At 46.3% G+C, this 19,052-nt stretch overlaps 1 protein-coding gene across 6 annotated transcripts in view; it reads right to left on the reverse strand.

Moving 5' to 3' along the window:
• Window positions 1–19,052, reverse strand: part of SORCS1 (sortilin related VPS10 domain containing receptor 1) — a 528,833-nt gene that overhangs the window by 28,896 nt on the left and 480,885 nt on the right. For all 6 annotated transcript variants that reach the window (XM_019661209.1, XM_019661205.1, XM_019661207.1 and 3 more), the window contains exons 20-23: window positions 13,132–13,265; window positions 10,798–10,921; window positions 5,461–5,573; window positions 682–813 (exon numbers count right to left, since the gene is read on the reverse strand). In XM_019661209.1, coding sequence (XP_019516754.1) covers window positions 682–813; window positions 5,461–5,573; window positions 10,798–10,921; window positions 13,132–13,265 — 503 coding nt within the window. The remainder of the gene's footprint in view (window positions 1–681; window positions 814–5,460; window positions 5,574–10,797; window positions 10,922–13,131; window positions 13,266–19,052) is intronic.

Here is a 19,052-nt window from a genome sequence, read left to right on the forward strand (position 1 = left end):
AGAGAGAGAGAAACACACATAGATAATCTAATACTTGAGAAGTGGCAGAAATGAGAAAGTGGACCCCAAATAGCCAGTGGAGGTTCTCTGGAGCCAATATCCTCATTTATTGTAAACACACATCAGGTCAACTTAGCATGGCGGTAATAAAGAGGATTCATGATTCACGATTTGTACGAAAGTTGGACCTTTGAAAAATGATGCCGTGCACATCAAGTCATTTGCTTCTTATGACATTCTTGTGATGAAAATCAGTAAGATATAAATGGGTACAGCCTCTGCATGTTGTTCAGCCACTTGCTTCTTTCCCATTTTATATCTTGGCCATTTCCCCCTTAACGTCTTAGCTAAGCATAGACTTATCTAATTCATTGCAAACACAGGAGGGCATTTCACAGCGTGGATGTGCTCTGAGCACCTGAGCCACTGCCGACAGCAAACACTCTCACTTGCATTTTGGTTTTTGCTTTTCTTGGTTTTTTTTTTGTGTGGTGAAACTGTAGTTAGGATTACCGGATTATAGATGAGACATGGAAGGCCAGAAAGTCCAAGACTCCACACACAGCTGGTGCCTCGCTCTCAAGCTGAGATCCTTCAGCGCTGCGGCCGTGGTGGTGAGATACTAGCAGGAGTGTGGTCTGGACGGTTGGGAGATGCTGAAATGTCACCTGGGAGACTCACCTGCTCCAGGTCCTCGGCTGACATTTTGTTTTCTCCTGTCGGATCCTGATACGGCAAGACAAAGAGCTCAGCAGCCGTGGGTAAGCCGGGGAGCACCGCCACCAAGATGTGCCGGGGTGGCACCCCCGTGGCCTGAGGGAGAAATACAGAGGCGCACGTGAGGAGTGAAGGAAAGGTGGTGAGGCGGGACCAAGGACTCAGTGAGGAACGGGGGTGGGGGTGGTGTCGGAGCAGAGGCCTGGGGAAACCAGGTACGAAGACATGTGAGAGGCAGCGCTGGGCTACAAGTCGGGCTCTGGAGTAAACTGGTCTGAAGTTCGATCTCAGTTCCGTTCCTGAGTTTAAACACTTCGTTTCCTCCATACCTACTATATACCCCAAATTTAAAAACAAAACGCGGATACTAGTAGTACTTGTAAGAGGGGATTTTGAGAATTCAGTGAGTTACATAGGAAGCATCTGGAGCAATGCCTGGGGATTCAAATGTTACCTGTTTTTTTTAGGGCATCTCTAGTGAGTGGACCTTGACAATGAGAAGACGCTCACTTACGAAACTCTATCATCTGCCTCTCATGCTGTAACCTTTTTGAACCCAGCCTCCCCCTTCGTTGTAGCGCTACAGTTACTTCTCCAACTCGATCAGTCGCATCTTAATGACCGAACCTAACAGAACTCGCCCATCTCACAACCCTCAGGCACCTGCTGACCTCTCCGCATCATCAGAACTGATGACCAGGCCATTTCAGGAAGCACTCTGAGCCCTTCCTTCACTTTGCCATGTGAACCTCCTGTTAAAACTACAGATATCACTCCAGGACTTCCTCTTTATCTGAGCTCATCTGCTCTCTTTTGAGCTTATACCTCAGGGTTTCCCATGAGCCTCTAAAACCTCTCCAGATGGTTCTAGAATCAATAGCTCCAATCCCAGCTTTTCTCTCCAGGGACCAGTCAGAATGTCATTCATTTGGTTGTTTTACTAGGACTTCCAACAAACATGCCAAAAAAGAACCCATTTTCACCCGCGAAGTCTTCATTCTACATTGAATGACTCGAGGCAGTACTTTCCCAGACAGCTTGGCTTGAAGCCTTCCAGTTGTCTCTGGCGCTGCATTCTCCTTCTCATGTTGTGTCTCATCCAGCTATGAGACCTTGACGATTGGACCTCCACGCTAATAATCCTATTGCTTCCTTTCTGTTTAAATACCCACTGTTAATATCCCAATTCAGCATTTACACTCTCTCCCATTTAGGTCTTACAATAGTTTCCCCATTTCCAGGAGACAGGCTACTACTTCCAGATTTAGTTTCGTTCAGTCCAACTCAGATTGCATTTTCCTGTCCAAATTCTTGCAATACATCCCGCTACCAACTGGATTCAATATATATTCAAACCTTCTGCAGGATGGTCCTGCCCCTCCTTTCCAAAATAATTATCCATGCCTCACACAGTTATCCTGTGCTCCAGCCAAACTGAGTCATGTACAATGTCTCAGTATTCCAGCCTTTTTGTGGGAATGTTTTTGTGTGTGCCATCTCCCGCAGGATGTTTTTTTCCTCTACATTTGTTGCTAGAACCCTACTTATCCTTCATAACCCTTCTTAAACTCCGCTTGTTTCAATATATTTTTCACAATTTCCCAATTAGGCGATTTTTTATTTTGAACTCCACCTTCATACCTTTTCCGAAGTAGTAAGACATTCCATTTACGGGTCCGTACCATGTGTCAGGCGTTGTGCTAAGTAACTTGTTAATATTATGTAATGCAGCCCCTCCCCCACAACGACTCTGATGCAATTATTATTATGCTTGTCTTTGCAGGTGAAGACATATCACAGGTGGGGGTCCTCAGGAGGCTGGCTCTGAGTTTAGCATTCGGGGTGTTTATTAAGGATGTTCTTGGGGTCACCATCTATGGGGGTGAAGGGAAGGAAGTAGGAATGAGCAGAGGGAGAAGCTGGGCTGTGATGAGGGCCAACAGTCTCAGGAGACCTTGCACGGAGTGAGAACGGTGCTTCAGGTTTGTCTGAGGTTCCGCCGAGATGGCCAAGGCTTTACAGAACTGCAGCAGTGAGTCACGGGGTGGGAGCACCCTGGAAAGGGACATGACATGGGCAAGGCGGCTGAAGCCCCTGCCCCCAGCAGTCCCAGCAGCTAAGACAGGAGTCTTTCCCTGAGTGGGGATCTGGGCAATGCGTCTCTATTTCTGTCACAGGACAGATGACGGTTGATGGCGGAACGTGAAACAGCGGCTCAAGGCCATCTAGGTAGTGAGTGGTGATGCCTGGTTCGGGACCTTCGTCTGACCATGAAGCCTCTGCTCTTAACCGGGGCTCTACTGCCTCCCTTCTCCCGACACTGATAATACAGCAGCTCCTGTCACAGCTAATCTCATACTGTTTTATGGCCCTACTGGATGTTTAACTCGGAGGTTATGTCTCAATCCTCCTCATCATATAGAAAAACGTTTACTGAATGGCTCAGATTTCACTGTGAAATGTCAACAGAAAAACCCCATTTGGTAAGGAAAAGGGAACACGTTTTATATCCAATTCTGTTGCGTAATGCATAGAAAGAAAACTACAAATAAGTTGACCCTGAATTGTCCATCTTGCAGGGTTTACGAAGGTACACTTGGCAGCGTGGTGCTTCAGGACTTAAGGAAACGGCCAAAGGCAGGATGGGTCACTGGGAACCAGGGGTTGTGTCAGCTGCCTCTTAGGACTGGCTAACCTAGGAGTTTTCAAAACTCCCTCCCCCAGTCACACCCTGTCCTGAGGGATGTCTATTCCCAACCTGTTTATTCTGCATTTAGCTGATTATGCTATGCCCCAGCCTAGAAATTTTGAAAAGCAGTTAAGTTCCAGCCTACCGGACAGCTGGAGCAAAGGTGAAGGCCCAGGGCAAATGGTCCCTAGACAACGAGTGTGAAGTGCAGTCAGCCTGGAAAGCTGGTCACTGCTGAGCTAATGCCCGGTGGGCAAATCATCTAGAGGTGGTGGACAGCTGCTGGGGACATCTATAGGGACGTGGATTCCTAGAATGTCGCAGACCAAAGGAAGTGGGCAGTGGGTTCATCGAAGGGTGTAAGTCATCTCCCTTGGACAGCAGAGGAGAGAAACCAGTTATCACACCAGGGCCAAACAGCTCCCAGGGTAGAAGGGTCTATTCCAGTTGGGCCTGGAGTCTGGTAGCTTCGCCCCCTGGTGGCCATAATGTTTAGCGACCCATGATGTTACGGATGCTGAGGCATGAAGACAAAGGTGGGAGGGCATTTACCCACCGGCGCATGAAGATACCCCTTCTGCACCCCCCCATTCCACTTATCCCTGCTTCCCACATTATCAGGCAAAGAGTGGCAGTACAGGGCAACGGTTATGAAACCATGAAATCAAATTCAAAACTTGATGGCCTGACTCCCAAGCCTAATTCTTAACTGCATGACCTTGGGCGAGTTAGCTGTCTCTATCAGTTTCCTCACCGGTAAAATGGGGATAATCATACTATCTACATCACAGGCAGGCTTGTTTTTCTTTCTTCTTCTTTTTTTTTTAAGCTGAGCCATCCTGCCACCTGTTGGCAGCTCAGCGGCAGCTCATCTCGGGACAGGAATTGAACCGCTGTTGCTCAGAGCTCAAACTCTTGAGCGAGCTCTTAACCAACTGAGCCACTCGGCCGGCCCCAGGCTTGTTTTTCTGTAATTAAATGTGATAGCAATGAAAGCACTGAGGAGGGTCTCTGGAATACTGTATGTGCTAAATAAATATGAACACAAATAATGGGGAAGGGCAGCTCCTCACTAAAAGGCTGGATGCGAGATCGGTTTGCTGAGCAGGGGTTATCTGAATGCCTTTATCCCATATCTCTTTGTATCATGCGGCACCATGTGTGGGGTGTAGGGAAGAATGTACAGAAAATCCTGCATGGACTTGCCTTTTGGGCTAAGCACATACCCTAGGGAAAAGCCTCTCATCTCTGACTTTCTGGGTTTGTGCAACAACTCCAAGCAGCTCTATGCAGGTATCCATGCTCTGATTATTCCTGGGACTGGAGTACGCAGGAGAGCGTGCCTATAAGAAGGTGTCTTCTCAAAATGTCAGTGACGCTGGTTCAGAGAGGGATAAATCCCATCACCTTGTTCTTTTTCCCAGTAACCCAGGGAGCTGTGTCTCATAGGTAAATCCCAGACATTGGACTCAGACCCTTCACTTCAATTTTGCACTTCATCACTTATTAGCTATGAGGCGTTAGGCAAGTCATTTAACCGCTCTGAACCTCAGTTGCTCCATCTGCAAATTGAGGGCAATGATGCCTTCCTCTCAGGGCTGCTGTAGGAGACAAATGCCTTTACAAGAACCGGGACATTGAAGGATGACTAACCATCAGGTATGGAGAGCTCGCTGTGCAGCTATGCTCACCGTTCGTGGAGCCAGAACCCGGGGCCGCTCTTAATAATTGGACCCACACTGTGTCTTTCCGTATTCTGCACAGCAACTGACTTCACGCTTACTAATGGCTCATCGTGGACTCTTCTATACGACTGTCACAAATTTCCATGTTCTTCTCTAAGCAGAGCTAAGGACCACATGTTTGTTCACAGTTTCACTGCCCCCATAGCATTCGTGACGTGTCTGCAAGCATGGGGCTCAGCTATGCAGATATCAGATCAGGGCTCCAGCTCTTCCCTGCCATTTCTTTGCACAAGGATCTCCTGACCATGCTTCCCTTCAAGGACAGAGAGGAAATGTGCCTGGGCAAGAGAAGGAACTGTCTGCACTCACTTCCACCAGGGACTTTTTGATGACTCGGCTGATGTCCCTTCTCCACTCGGGGATGTCCGGGTTGTAGTCGTCCAGGTTTGGAGAAAACGACAGGCGGAGAGACCGAAATTCCTCTGGGGATACAAGAGCAGAGTGATCACTGTTACATCAAACGGTTCTCTCAGGAAGTCTGTTATACTTTATATTTTCTGCAAAGCCCGAATGGAAGGTTCTTTCCCCCCACACTTACCAGGGATACCCTACTGCATGGCAAATTCAACATCCCATCCCTGTTACCTCCCAGCTCCTCGTTTTCCAGACCAAAGCCCTAGGCTCTGGCTCCTGACTGGCTCGCAGCCTTTGTCCACTGTTCCCAGTTCTCGACTGTACACTCCAGGACACTGTATGACTTGGAGCGCCCTGAGTGCATCACAGGTTTGTGAGCCTGGGCCCTTGCACACACTGCCCCTTGCCTAGAATGCCCCATCCTTCCCACCTTCTATGATCACTATAGTCAAGCTCTAGTTTGAGCATTTACCGACTGAATACCCTCTCCCGCCATGTTTTACTGTTATTTTTTATGGCACAACTCTGTCTGGCACATACTCTCATTAATAGTATATGATTGTATAATAATAATTATTCGATTACATAATCATAATTATTATTGCAGTCATTCTATTGCTATTTTGTGTTTGCATGAAAGTTTCATTTAATGCAATTTTGAACTCCTTAGGTCAACGGTTTGGTTAGCTGTCTCCACAGCCCCTGAGTTAGTCCCAGTCCTCCAGGAAGCAGACAAAATGATTGGGTTGTGGGAAGAGTCATGACGCATTTTTGCAATGAAAAACATAGAAAGAATATGTCATGACTTTTCTGACAACCCAATATTTTTAAAAAGGATTTTTTGAAGAGAATCATCTCTGAGAGAGCATCGGGGGGAAGCCAGAGGAGCTTGGGGTACCCACAGACTGTGAAACATGAGTGGCACTTGCTGGGAGAGAGGGAGGAAGGATGAACGACTGCTGTGCAGTCTGAGGGAGGTTCAGAGAGACAGGGGTGGGGAGTCTTCTCACCAAAGGCAGAAGGAATGCGTCCCAGGAATGGATCCGCCTTCTTATTTCTGTCCCACTCAGTCATTGGCTGGAATCAGCCCATGGAAGGCGTGGCCTTGGCCCTAGCATGGTGATTGGTTTCCAAGCACAGCCCTGGGGATCTCAGCACAGCCTTTGGCACATGGCTCCACAATGCATTTAGAATAAAACTCAGATTCTTACCATGGCCTTCAGAGTCCCGCACAACCCAGTACCGATTTTCTCTCCTTTGACTGACTTGCATGCTTACCGTTCGTGGAACTAGAACCCGGGGCTGCCCTTACTCATTGGATCCACACGGTATCTTTCAATATTCTGCACAGCAGCTGACTTCACACTTACTCACGGCTCATCGTGAACTCTTCTATATGGCTGTCACAAGCGCCCATGTTCGTCCCTAAGCTGGGTAAGGACATGCACTCCAGCACCCTGTCCTTCCCTCTGGTCCTCAGTCTGCCAGGCTCTTTCCCACATTGGTACATTTCCCGTTCCCCAGATTATAGCACTCTCAACTCATTAATCAGTCTCTCCCAGGAGAAGCCTTTGCCACCAGCCACCTCAGGCATCCTCCGTCTCACCAACTTGAACCCCCTTCATCATATGGCCCCATTGGTCCTTTTCGTATTTCTTGCTGTTTAACTCATTTTGTTTTCATGGTCTGCCTCGCACTGGAATAGAATTTCAATGAAGACAGGGGCACTGTGTTCCTGGCCCCTTTGAAATAGTATCCGGTTCACGGTAGGTTTTCAATTACTATCTATGAGTCATTTAATTAATATGTTTTTGTTGAATGAATGACAGTGGAGGTTCTCTGTAATTTCTGCCTTTACTTATTCAACCAACACCTCTTTCGTGTCTGAAGCATGTCCTTGTATTTCAAAAGGGGTTCATCAACATCGGCATGCTGAAATATAAAAGCCCGCTTGTGCATTTCCTAACAGCGCTGAAACCTATCGGACACAGGCTCTGAAGGCTCTTACGTTATAAGGTGTGTGTCGATGGCAGCGTATCCCAAAGACGTATTTTTCAAAGCTAGACTATTTTATGAATCACTGGTCACCTATATGAAAATCACCACTTCGGTTCTGATAGAGAACAATGAAATGCATCCTAATTAGTAGCATGGCAAATAGCACCCACTGAGTCCTAACTTTTCACTTTGAAGATACTAGTTTATGTTTCAGTTTCACGTTCTTAGAACTTCTTCTCAAACTGCAGCAACTTTATCTAAAAGGGAAGATGTTTATCTGCATAAAAGGACACAGATGAGAAAAATTATATAGCTCCCTCTGTAATTACTCAGCATGCTAAATAGCAGAGCACGGAGGGAGAATGGCCAAGAAAAGTCATACTTAAGTTTATTTAACAAATAGGGGATGCATGCTGGAGGAGCAAAGGGTAAACACCAATAATATATACATTACACCTATACATACATATCTGTCTATATCTATCGGTCTGTCTGTCTGTCTATCTATCTATATCTATCTATCTGGTAGCTGCTGAGAGAGATAAATTTTCCAATTGTAAATTTTTTCTCTGCCCCTTTGAGATGTAAATCTTCTATAAACCAGTAATGGGCTTTCTCAAGGACCTGGGAACCATCTCTTTGAATTGTAATTATCACTGATTCCTGCATGGGATGGTGGGCTGTGCCACTCCCCCCTTCCCAACTCCCCCCTCCCCCCCCACAACTAGACTGAAGGACAACAACTTGACTTGGAGCTGATGGGTCCTGAAAAGACACACTGTTCCCCAATAAAATTTAAAAAAAAGAAGAAGATAGGACCCCAGCCTCTGGGAGGGTAGATGCCTTACTTCCATAAGCACCAATTGGCAAACATAGATGACCTAGTCACACTGATAATCCCCTTACCCCCACAGAGCTTCAGCACTTTTCCACTGGCTCATCTCAAAGTTTAAAAATCTCCTTGCCTTTTGTTTTAGTTGAGTTCAATGCTGCCTAACTCCTTGTGCTGCAATTTGCCTTTAATGTGTCACAAATGTCATTAAAATTTTCTTGTCATACATATGAAACTCTGGACAACTCATCTGACTAAAGATGAATTAGGGCTGTTTGGTGGCTCAGGAATTTGGTTAGAGGAGGGGGAGATCACTTTCCCTGCTCAAGTGTTGAATGAAGAGACCTTTTTAAATGAAGAGAACCCAGCTGATGGATTGATTCTCTTTTGGATGATGGCTTTACAGAGATTTCAGGAAGAGGAAAAACTCCAAGTAGCAAGGGGGTGGAAAGTGGTTAGAAACATTCCCTCTGAATTCAGAGTTTTAGGCTCTGTTTCTTATACTTAGCTCATATTTTCTCATTTGTGAAACAAGGATAATTATAGCGTATTTCTCATAAATTTGTCTCATAAGTCTGTTCACTAAAGCAGATCATATATATCAAGTGCTTAGAACGGAGGCTGGTAAGAGTGTCATCAATGTTAATTACTACCACTTCCATCACCATTATTATTGCCGGCTCTTTCACTGAACAGTGGAATGACTTGAAGCCAGTAATTTCCCATTTCTGGGCCATCACCTCCTATCTGTAAAATGACTAGCTGGACCAGATAAGCCCACAGACATTCTAGGTCTAAAGTTCTCTCTGTGGTTCTAGTGAGAAGGTTGCTGATATGCTGAACCAAGAGGACATCTGCTGGACTAGTGGGTCAGCGCCCATTAGCGATGCAAGTGACATCCAGGTGAGAACGGCAGGTGGAAGACACAGCTAAGCAAGGCGACTTCAGAGCGTGGGCCCTGGTATAGACGGGCTGTGTGGGAAGCCCAGCTCTACAACTTACTAGCTGGGTCGGGTAGTGACCGCTCCAAAAAAAATAAGAGTAATAATATCACCTACCCTATACGAGGGCTGTTAGGATTCCAGTGCCTCCCAGAGTGTAGAAAGGAGATGGCTAAGGAAAGAAAAACAAAAGTTCTCCCTTTTGGTCACCTGACTGGGAGGCTGCCTCACGGATGGGACCTGGTGAGGAACACCAGTCCTGCTTTACTTGCACTTACTATTTGGGCTCATGGAGCCTCCTGGGGTGGGGGAGGGAGGAAACGATGAAATCTAACACCCAGCCATGCGAGGAGGAATAGCATCCCTTCAGACATGTTCAAAGCTGCTTACAAATTACGTTCTGAATTTGAAGGTCAAGTTGGCAAGATGAGAAATGAAAAACAGAAGCTGAGTCAGAATCAATTAATTCTGGAACTGGGGCAATTGATATTATCTGGACCACAAGCTAGCGTGTCTGCCTGCCTCTCTCTTGTCCTCTCCCTCATCTATCTATCTATCTATCTATCTATCTATCTATCTATCTATCTATCTAATTCTCCCCCCCTCGCTTTATCCCTCCCTCTTATACTCTCTCTCTGCACAGCATTTATTTCCCCTATCTATTCTTTTAAATTCTTGTTTTTAAATTTTAATGTTTTTGTACCACTTCCATATTAACATTCAAGCTTACATTTTTACCATCCATGCATTACATTTAGTGCATCCATCTGCATATCTTTCTATGCAGAAAATATTTCCCCAAATGAGATCAATTTGTATAAATTGTTTTTTCAATCTCCCACTTTCAATCAATAATTCCACCTTTCCACTTCAGTAAATGTTCATTCCATCAATACTTTGACCATGTTCAATTTCCCTAATTGATTACAAAGTTGTTCGAACCAATACCCAGTCTATGATGGTGCATTACTCCTGCTTGTTAGGCCCCTTCTGTTGCTTTTTATCTAGCAGAATTTTTGTTTTGTTTTGTTTTTAGGATACAGATTTGTGGAAAAGATTCTCAGAGTATTTATACATTGGTAGGTTACTCTTAATCATCAAGATTTTAAAAGTTAAACTTTTAAAAATAAAAAAGCCTCAATATTAATAATTTTCTTTCATTACAGGTTTTGGCTATTCAAACACCACCAAACTACCAAATGAACTGAAAGAGCCTTACACATCATGAAGGTCCCTCTCCCCCACCTGAGGTGAGTGAGTGAATGGTCGCTCCTTGTGCACCAGAGTCACTGCGAGAAAACGAAACAGTAAACCCTCAGGGGTTTTGTGACCACTGTTTTGCTGGTGGACCATGTCTTCCCCAAAGGAGGAGACCAGACCTGACTCAGCTCCTCCTCAATTGCTGCCCTCTGTACTCTGGGTCATAAGCCGGGAGAGCCTCAATGGCCACGGGCACTGTGGTAGCACACGACTTCCTCCAAGCAGGAGGGCAGCTGTGGTCAGTGAAGACGGAGCACTCACCATACACGGCGATGGTCTTGGTGTCCTGCAGGATGGCATTCCCCGCGGAGACCTGCACCGTGATGGTGTTCATCCCTTCGGAAGTAAACTTGAATGATATGCTTCCCTCCAAGGTGATCAAGGGCTAAAATAAACGGGGCACAGAGTGAGGGGAAAGCCCTTCACTCCCAGATGAGATAGCTAGCTCTGAGCCACCAACGAGCTACGTAAATCAGTGGAGGCGCTGCCTGGCGAACCCAGTGCAACGGACCCCAACTACGCCTCCCCATTATCTCAAGCCCAACTAAGCCCAGGCCAGACACGGGCTATTAGAGTGATGACCCCAAGTGGCTCTGCCCATTGCTTGTGAATTTGACACTTCCCCTACCGCACAGACGGAGGGCTGGGAAGACTGATACCCCTCCCCCTTGATGGTGGGATATATGTTCACATGTACATCCTTATGGATAACCTACTGGTGTCAAGCAGATCCTTTAACCCAAGGAAACATGCAAATCAGACCGAGACAGAGGGCTCATATTAATCGAGGTTTAAGCAGCAGTCACTGGAAATCTATCAGCTCCAGTTGTTTATCTCCAGGGTGTGCTGTTTATAATAAATTATAATGGAATGCAGCAACCATGGATGCCAAAACTGCACTCGTTAGAGAGGCGTGGCCTGGTGCGGCTGAGCTTCTACTGAGAAGCCCTATCAGCAGTTTCCTAGAAGCAGCTGCTATGGAAATAAGTAGTAATTGGACAGTGGTTTGATGACTCAAAAAAAAAAATATTTGGATTCGTGCCTGTAATACAACTAGATACGGGGGACCTGAAGGAAAAGAGTATTAGCCTACTGACCTCCCTCCACTCACTCCCTGCAATCATTTCATTCCTGTCTTTTCTTGATTAATTTTAAAATCAAAATTCATTTAACTCCCTGTATGGCAAAGGGAAGACTAAAGCCAGCATAAGAAGTCCACTCAACATGGTCTGTTGAGAATTCAGTTTTCTGCTGAAAGGTCAATAATAGGAGATGCAGAGGAAAGTGATTTCGTATTTTCACTTTCCAGTACTAGCTTTCAGGCGAGTGACATAGATTTCTGCTCCTCCACTGTGGGTAGCGGGCCCAGTTTTGGCTGAATTTACATGCATCGTTTCAGAAGTAATAAAAAAGGACTACTTTTCAGCTTGGTTATGTTGACAGAGGTGACAGAGTCCTTCCACTGTCAGGCTTGTAGCAGGTCTAGCGCCAGGGGAGTTCCTTCCTGGCCTGTGCAAAATTACGAGTATGTCTCAAGTGAAAGCCAACGTTGAGCTCTGGGGTGGACAAAGATTTGCATGAAAATAAAACGCATTGCATTGGAAGAGCAAAGTCATCAAGTGAAAGCTACTTTGCTGGAAGTAGAAGGGGCTTCCCAGTCAGGGCAGGCTGTCCTGGTGCCCCAGGGAGGGAGGCTGTGGGGCGCTAGTCCTCCTGCCTACATTGGGCAGCAAATTTCATTTCAGAGCATGCTGCCTGGAGTGAGGAGAATACAAATTCACGTAGGCGTCAGAAGGCCTGGATCTGGCCTCCGCCTGCAGCAGCTGGTTCGAGATGGGAGCAAGCCCCCTGTCAGTGTCATCGGCACCTTCTTTCATCTGCAAAATGAAGGACTTAGAGTAAATGAGGGTGAGGTCTTTACTGGCTTTAAAATCGCTGCTGACTTTTGATCACGGGGAATGTTTGGGGAAAACATAAGGGGAAGAGGCCGTTTAGGGGCTGGCGGGTAATAGGCCTCTGTTGCCTTGGCCTGACCAGTATCCATTCACCCCTTTCCCTTTTGGGGACCATTCCATACCTTCTCTTGGTCCCTGTGGTTCTAAGGAGGCTGACTTGAATGCCTCTCTTTCCAGCCCCAGCACTGTATGCAAGGCCTGGCCAATGATACTCCATTCCAGGACGTGAGTTAGAATATTTGGGCAAGAGTTTACTTTCTCTGCTCAGCTTGGAGGGTATAGAACCCGGCCTGCTGCTAAGGGTCACTGCAAACCAAAGTCTAGCTGGAGAAGGACACCAACACAGAGGAAGCCAGAGGAAAGAGGCAGGGGATGGAGCAGTGAGAGAGAGAGAGAGAGAGAGAGAGAGAGAGAGAGAGAGAGAGAGAGAGAGAGAGAGAGAGAGAGAGAGAGGCAAAGAGAGAGACAGAAAGACAAAGGGCGCATACTGATGAGATGACTGGTGCACGCAGAGCCTGCTGGCCCCGCAGCGAGGCCTACCCACAGACTCCGGAGTTAATTAAGCCATTTTCATTCCTGTTTTGGCTTCAGCCAGTTTGAGTGGAGCTGCCCCCAGACCCCGCGGGAAAGGACTACCTACCTCTGTGTTGTTCCCGTACCACCACACGTAAGTGAGGGTGCCCACTTGGCTGGGCCACAGCACGGCAGTCGCGTTGACCTCTTTGTTCTTTGTGGTGACAAAGGGAAGAGACAGGTGGACATGCTCCAGGGGACCTGAGGCACAAGAGAAAAGAAGAGGCACAGAGAGGGAAGGGCTTGCTCTGCTTTGCCTGCCCTGCGCTGACGAGAACGCGTGTTCTGTCTGGAAGCCTCGGAAACACCCCAGTCCTAGGTCCTGAGGGAAGTGCTCAGGCACTTTCTCTACTTTGGCGAAAAGGATATAGTGTGAATAATTATATCTCAACATTTGCCACGTACCGACGTTCTTCCAGGTCTAGAACCCGAGTTATTTATGTGTACAAGTTTTAAAATGTAAAAATAATTTCCGAAGTCCTTACATGAACAGGCAGAATAGGGGATTTCACGACGAGATGCCAATTTTCCAAGAGGTTATACCCTTGGCGGCAAACCAGGATTGTGCAAACCTCACAGAATCCATGGCAGGCGGTGGGGGAGTCGGGGAGCGTGAAACAAAGCCCCAAACTTCTCTACACATAATTACCCTCTACTATTTACCGGACGTTAAAGATCTGTGGGTGTGTAAAGGTGTGTGTTTGTGTGTGAGAGTGCGCGTATCGCGCGTGTCTGTATGTGAGTGTCCATAAAGCTGCCTAATTAGGTAAGCACGGAACAAATTATGTTTGGTGTTGACTTAAGCTTGTCCAGGACAAAGGCATCATGAGTGGGTAGAAAGAGCTCTGTGGTTCTCAGGATGCGCTCAATTGAAAAAAAGAAAAAAGAAAAAAAGATGATTCTATTTACAGAGACCAGTAGACCAGAAACCTTAATCAGAAGAACAAACCCATAAAATGTGAACAACCGCTTCACAGAGAACTACTAGGACCTTCCCTGTGGCCCCTGATCTCTTGTTCCCAGGCAAAACGCAGTTCCCTCCGGGGTAAACGGGACAAAAATCAAGCATCCCCCCCATTATTCCGTGAGGCAGGAAGAAAGTGCTACCTCGGTCCTGTCCACTTGGTTTCATCACTGTCTCTTCCTCTGCTTGACATTTCAATACCTTTCGTTGAGTACTATCTTTGGCCTTTTTTCCCTCCATATACTCTTCTACCAAGTAATATCACCCACACCTGGACCTTTAATGATAAACTAGATGCTTAGGGCTCTCAAGCCACCTTCTTGATTCCAGATTCAATTAGCAGCCAAATATTCCTGAGGAACCCATTATCCACCCCACCCCCATTCTGTATTCACTATATCTTAATGAATAAAACCAAAGTTCATCTTGGGGACCATCCCAGAAGCCGAAAGTCAACCTAGATTCCTTATTTCTTGCCATCCGTACCCACTTAGGAAACCACTGATTTGGTTTCATAAATGTCTCTGTTAGAGCTCTGCTCACCCTCCGCAGCCCTGCTCTGGTTCCTACACTGAGCAGCACTCTCACCTGGACCACGACCACTCTCTTCCGACTTTCCTGCCTCTCACCTATCCGCCTCTGGCCCACCTTGCTACTTTTTGTGTTCAGTGCCCGCCTCCCTCAATAGTGCATAGGCTGCACCAAGTGCCAGCTGTCCAGCCCCTAGAGTAAAACATACGCTCCAGGATGAGGGCAGAGCAAGTGCACAGACATTGAGGAGGAGGCGGCTCTCCGTATTTGAGGAATAGCAAGAAAGCCCAAAGGGCACAGGTGGAGAGAGGGAGGGAACGAGTGAGCGCCCATGAGATCTAAGAGGCATTCAGGACACAGAGCACTTCGGCCTTTAGTATGCATATGTGTGTTTTCATGAATTCCTTCTTGCATGTTTACGCAATTATATATTCATACAAATGTGTGGGGTTTATTTTTTCAGATTCCCACATCCTCTTGCATTCATTTACTTCTTACATGTGTAATATGTAAGAGCTTACTTCTTAGCTCCTGCTGCCCCAAAGCCTAGCCTTTATGCATTCTTTTCTGCACAAGGGATGTGATCCGCCCTAATAGAGCTGCAGAAGTGAACCTCCAGCCCCTGGAGGCCCCCAGTTGGCTGGCTCCACTCAGGCTGGAGCTGAACAAGCTGGCGATGCAGCTCCAGCAGACAGGTACCTGCAATGCACAAAATGGACGCCAGGTGGCAGTGCATTACTCCATATGAATCTTCCTGGCAAGGTAATTGAGGGAACTGCAAAATCACTTGTGTAAATTGGGTTTTCCTGCTCTTTTCTTGTTCAGCCCTCCTTTGCTGCAGGAAACGGCTGCGTGTGTGAGATGGAACTTCGTGTGCATGTGCATGTGTGTGTGTGTGTGTGTGTGTGTGTGTGTGTAGGCACATGTGCACACATGCACTGACCCGCCTTCAGAATTTGTTCTGGAGGCCTCTGACCATCCAATTAAATATTGTGTATGCATTATATTGCTGTTTGTCTGAAATGTCTAAAAATCCACTAGAAGAAATAAAAGCAATTCAGAGTATAAAATGAGATCCTAAAACAGAGTTCCTTACACTTCAGTGTCCACAGGGACCCTCCCGACCTGTTCAAAGAAGATTATGGTGCCACGCTTCCAGGATTCTCATTCAGTAGGTCTGTGATAGGGTCCAGGACACTACACTTCTATAATGTAACTTTGGGGCAGGTGACTCAGTAAACCACACTTTACAAAACTCGCGTATGACATTTACTGGCCAATATAACGACCGTGTGAAAAGTTGCAAAGGTTCTTAAACACAGGTTCTCAAGAAATTGATCACTTTACCCGAAGATGGGGACAGAGTGACATCTGCAAGTGGCACCTCTGTAAGGAGGTAGCTGAAGGGAGAGGTTTGGGAAGGACTAGAATATCCATTTCATTTTTTTGTTTGTTTGTTTTACCTTCCATTCTGCAAATTTACAGTTTTCAGTTTTTGTTCTGCATGACTGGATTAGATAGGATAGATTTCTGAACAGAAATCTGCGTGTCCTCTAAATTCTCTGCCCCAGCCAAGGCAACACTGGCTGTACCACGGGTCTCATTAGTTTGCAAAGAAGCAGAGCGCAGTGACTACTTTCCCCGAGGAATTTCCAACTGTCAGGCTACAGCGGATTACCCAGCTGCCCGGTGAGAGCGGCCAGCCCACTCCTGGGAACCTTATGGCTGGAACCTCATCTCCATTTGTTTCTGATGACCTTTGCAAACCTCTATTTAAAAGCCTCTGATTTGGAATCAAATCACCTTTCTGAACTGGAGAGTGGAGGGAGTATGTTCAAGACAGGCAAGGGGGGGTGTGGGGGGCTGTGTGTGGGGGAATCCCAGGCAGGAGGGAGAGGTGTGGGTGAAAGGGGCGGAGGGCAGGCTTGGGGAGCTGAGTCGAGACTTGCTGCTCAGAACCCACTGAGTACAAGTTCACGGGCTACTTTCTGATGATGTAACATCAAGCTTTACCAGTTGACAGTGCACAGCGTAGTATGCTCCACGGAGTCTTTTACGAAATGTGCCTTCCTCACGTGATACAGAAAAAAAGACCTAGGCTCAGAAAACGGAGTGACCTGGCCAGGAGTTCAGGCCATCATCTGGATCTTAGAACTCCCAACTCAGTCCAGTGCTCGTTTTTTGCTTTAGCTAAAAGCCATACCACGCTCCCCCATCCTGGCACTGTGGCACCAAAAACTGCCATGATACCCTTCCGGTTTGAGATTTGGGGATGTGTGAATCAGTTATGGTCTGGTTGTGACTTCCTACAGTGTAAAATAATGTCAACCACTGAACCCAAGATGAGCCTAACAAAATTAAAACTGAACTCAAAAGTTTCCATTGCAAATCACCTTTCACTAAGGTTAAGGTCAAATCATTTAGCTACTCAACTAGGCTAATGAGACAAAAAAAACCAACAACAAATTGCAAGTGAGCAGAAAAGCTCACTTCTTTTAGAAGTCGTGCCTTTAGCAACCTTTCAGCTTGAGCAGAGACAATCTCTGTGCTGTTCTTCTTCCCAGGATTTTGTAAACCCGGGAGAGGAACCCCTTAGGGATATGGTCATTTTTAGGGGTGAGAAAGAACCCCCAGAGCGACCAGGAGGGTGAGCGGTGGATGACTTCTATGAGAGACTGAAAACCTGAGACAAAAAGCTGCTGCTGAATTTTACATCAGTATTTACACGTGGTCAGAATATGGTAAATGTTTAATATGCATATGGAATGTGGGCTAGAGTGGCGGCAATTCTGAAGGAGAGCAGCTCTCTCACACAAGCCCTTCTTACAGAAGAAGCCGTGGGAAAGATAGGCTGCTAGGTAGGCGTCCAGCCTCAGCACACGTGTGGCCATTTGTGTTGCAAGTTATTTTTGCTACTAATCACCAATGTTTGTGATATATTTTGGAAAGTTTTGTGATTATTCCTATGATGTCATCGGTTGAGATGATTTCTTAGCAAGAGGCAACTCCAGAAATTCTATGTAGGACAGCTTAGGGGCAGCACACAGCTGCAGGGGAGCCTCTGAAAGGTGTCTTGAACTTACATAGTTGTGTAGCGAATACACTGCTTCTAACTTAAAGGTTCATGTTCCTTCAGGATGATTCACAAAGTCATGGTGGGGGACTAAGGGCTGGGGGGGAACTTTGTTCCTCTAATCCCAAGCCGTTGTTGGAATTGACAATAACCTTAGTGATGGAGAGCTGGGATCTGAGACAGGCCTGAGTCTGAAACCTGGCTCTGCCAGGGAGTAGGTCTGCAACTTCACGTGGGTATTCAATCTCTCGGAACCTCCAGTTTTTGTCAAGATACACTCCACAAATGCCTCTTCATTGGAAGCAACTTTGCTGGCTTCCTTGCAAGTAGGGGTTTGCAATAGTGCCTACTTCATTGGGTTATTTGGAGGAACAAGATCATTCATACACATAAAGAGCTTGTTTAGCACAAAGCCTGGTGCAGGAAGAATTAAAAAACAAAACAACAACAACAAAAACCCTTTGGCTGTAAAGAGGGAGATGAAGTTGGCAAACTGGGAATCTTGTCAAACTTTGTTTAAACCCAAAGAAGGTAGAATGTGTTTTGTCAAAGCACCTCTGTCATGAATGTACAGGAGATAAAGATCAAGAATTGCTGATACAGCAGGATTCATCAGGAGCCAAACAATGTCTTGGAATCCCTACACAGCTGTGTCCTCCCACCGACCGCAGTGGCTTCAAAAAGTTTCTGTTTAGTACGTTCTGTACTCAATTAAGTTCAACGGGCAAGGGGCAGTTGAGAGGCATGGAATACTGCCCAGCCTCAATACTCTTGGCCTAGAACTTGAAATCCATTTGAACAAGGCCATTCCTACAAAGGAGCTACATTCATTTTAAAGTCGACCATTTCTCTAGCAATGTAAACTAGTCCTATGACTATTTAGGGACACCCACACACCTACCAAATGGCACCATTTTTAACCAGACATAACTTAGGAGTTATCATTGTCTCATCCTACTCAGTACGCCTTCAGATTCCGCAGTGGGGGAAAAGCTTGAACATTTCTTGGAATTGTTTCCTAGTGTAGCTTCCTTAACATTGTTGCCACTCTTTCCCGCCATACCAACCTTCTCTCTAACAACAAATCATCACGAGATAAAGCTCAAGAAACACTCTTTAAAAAAAGAGAGAGAAAGAGAGAGAACAAAAGTCTAAAAGAATATTATAGTGAGACATAATGTGGGAGTAGAATAATCAGATAAGGAGAAATTCCTTTACTTGTGCTAATTCTCGATGCAGTTAGATCGGGCAATACATGGAGCTTGTTTTTGAACATTTCTGTCCCTCCCCCCCAAAGAAAACCAAATTCCTATTCAATCAAATAGTGCAGCAACTTGCTCGGGCCTCACCCTCAGACACGGGCGCTGTGTTTTAGAGGCATCCGGAAGCGGCAGAGTAAGTGCAGAGAATAATCAGAAGC

This window comes from Hipposideros armiger, unplaced genomic scaffold, assembly GCF_001890085.2.
Source record: "Hipposideros armiger isolate ML-2016 unplaced genomic scaffold, ASM189008v1 scaffold_339, whole genome shotgun sequence".
NCBI classification, from domain to species: Eukaryota; Metazoa; Chordata; class Mammalia; order Chiroptera; family Hipposideridae; genus Hipposideros; species Hipposideros armiger.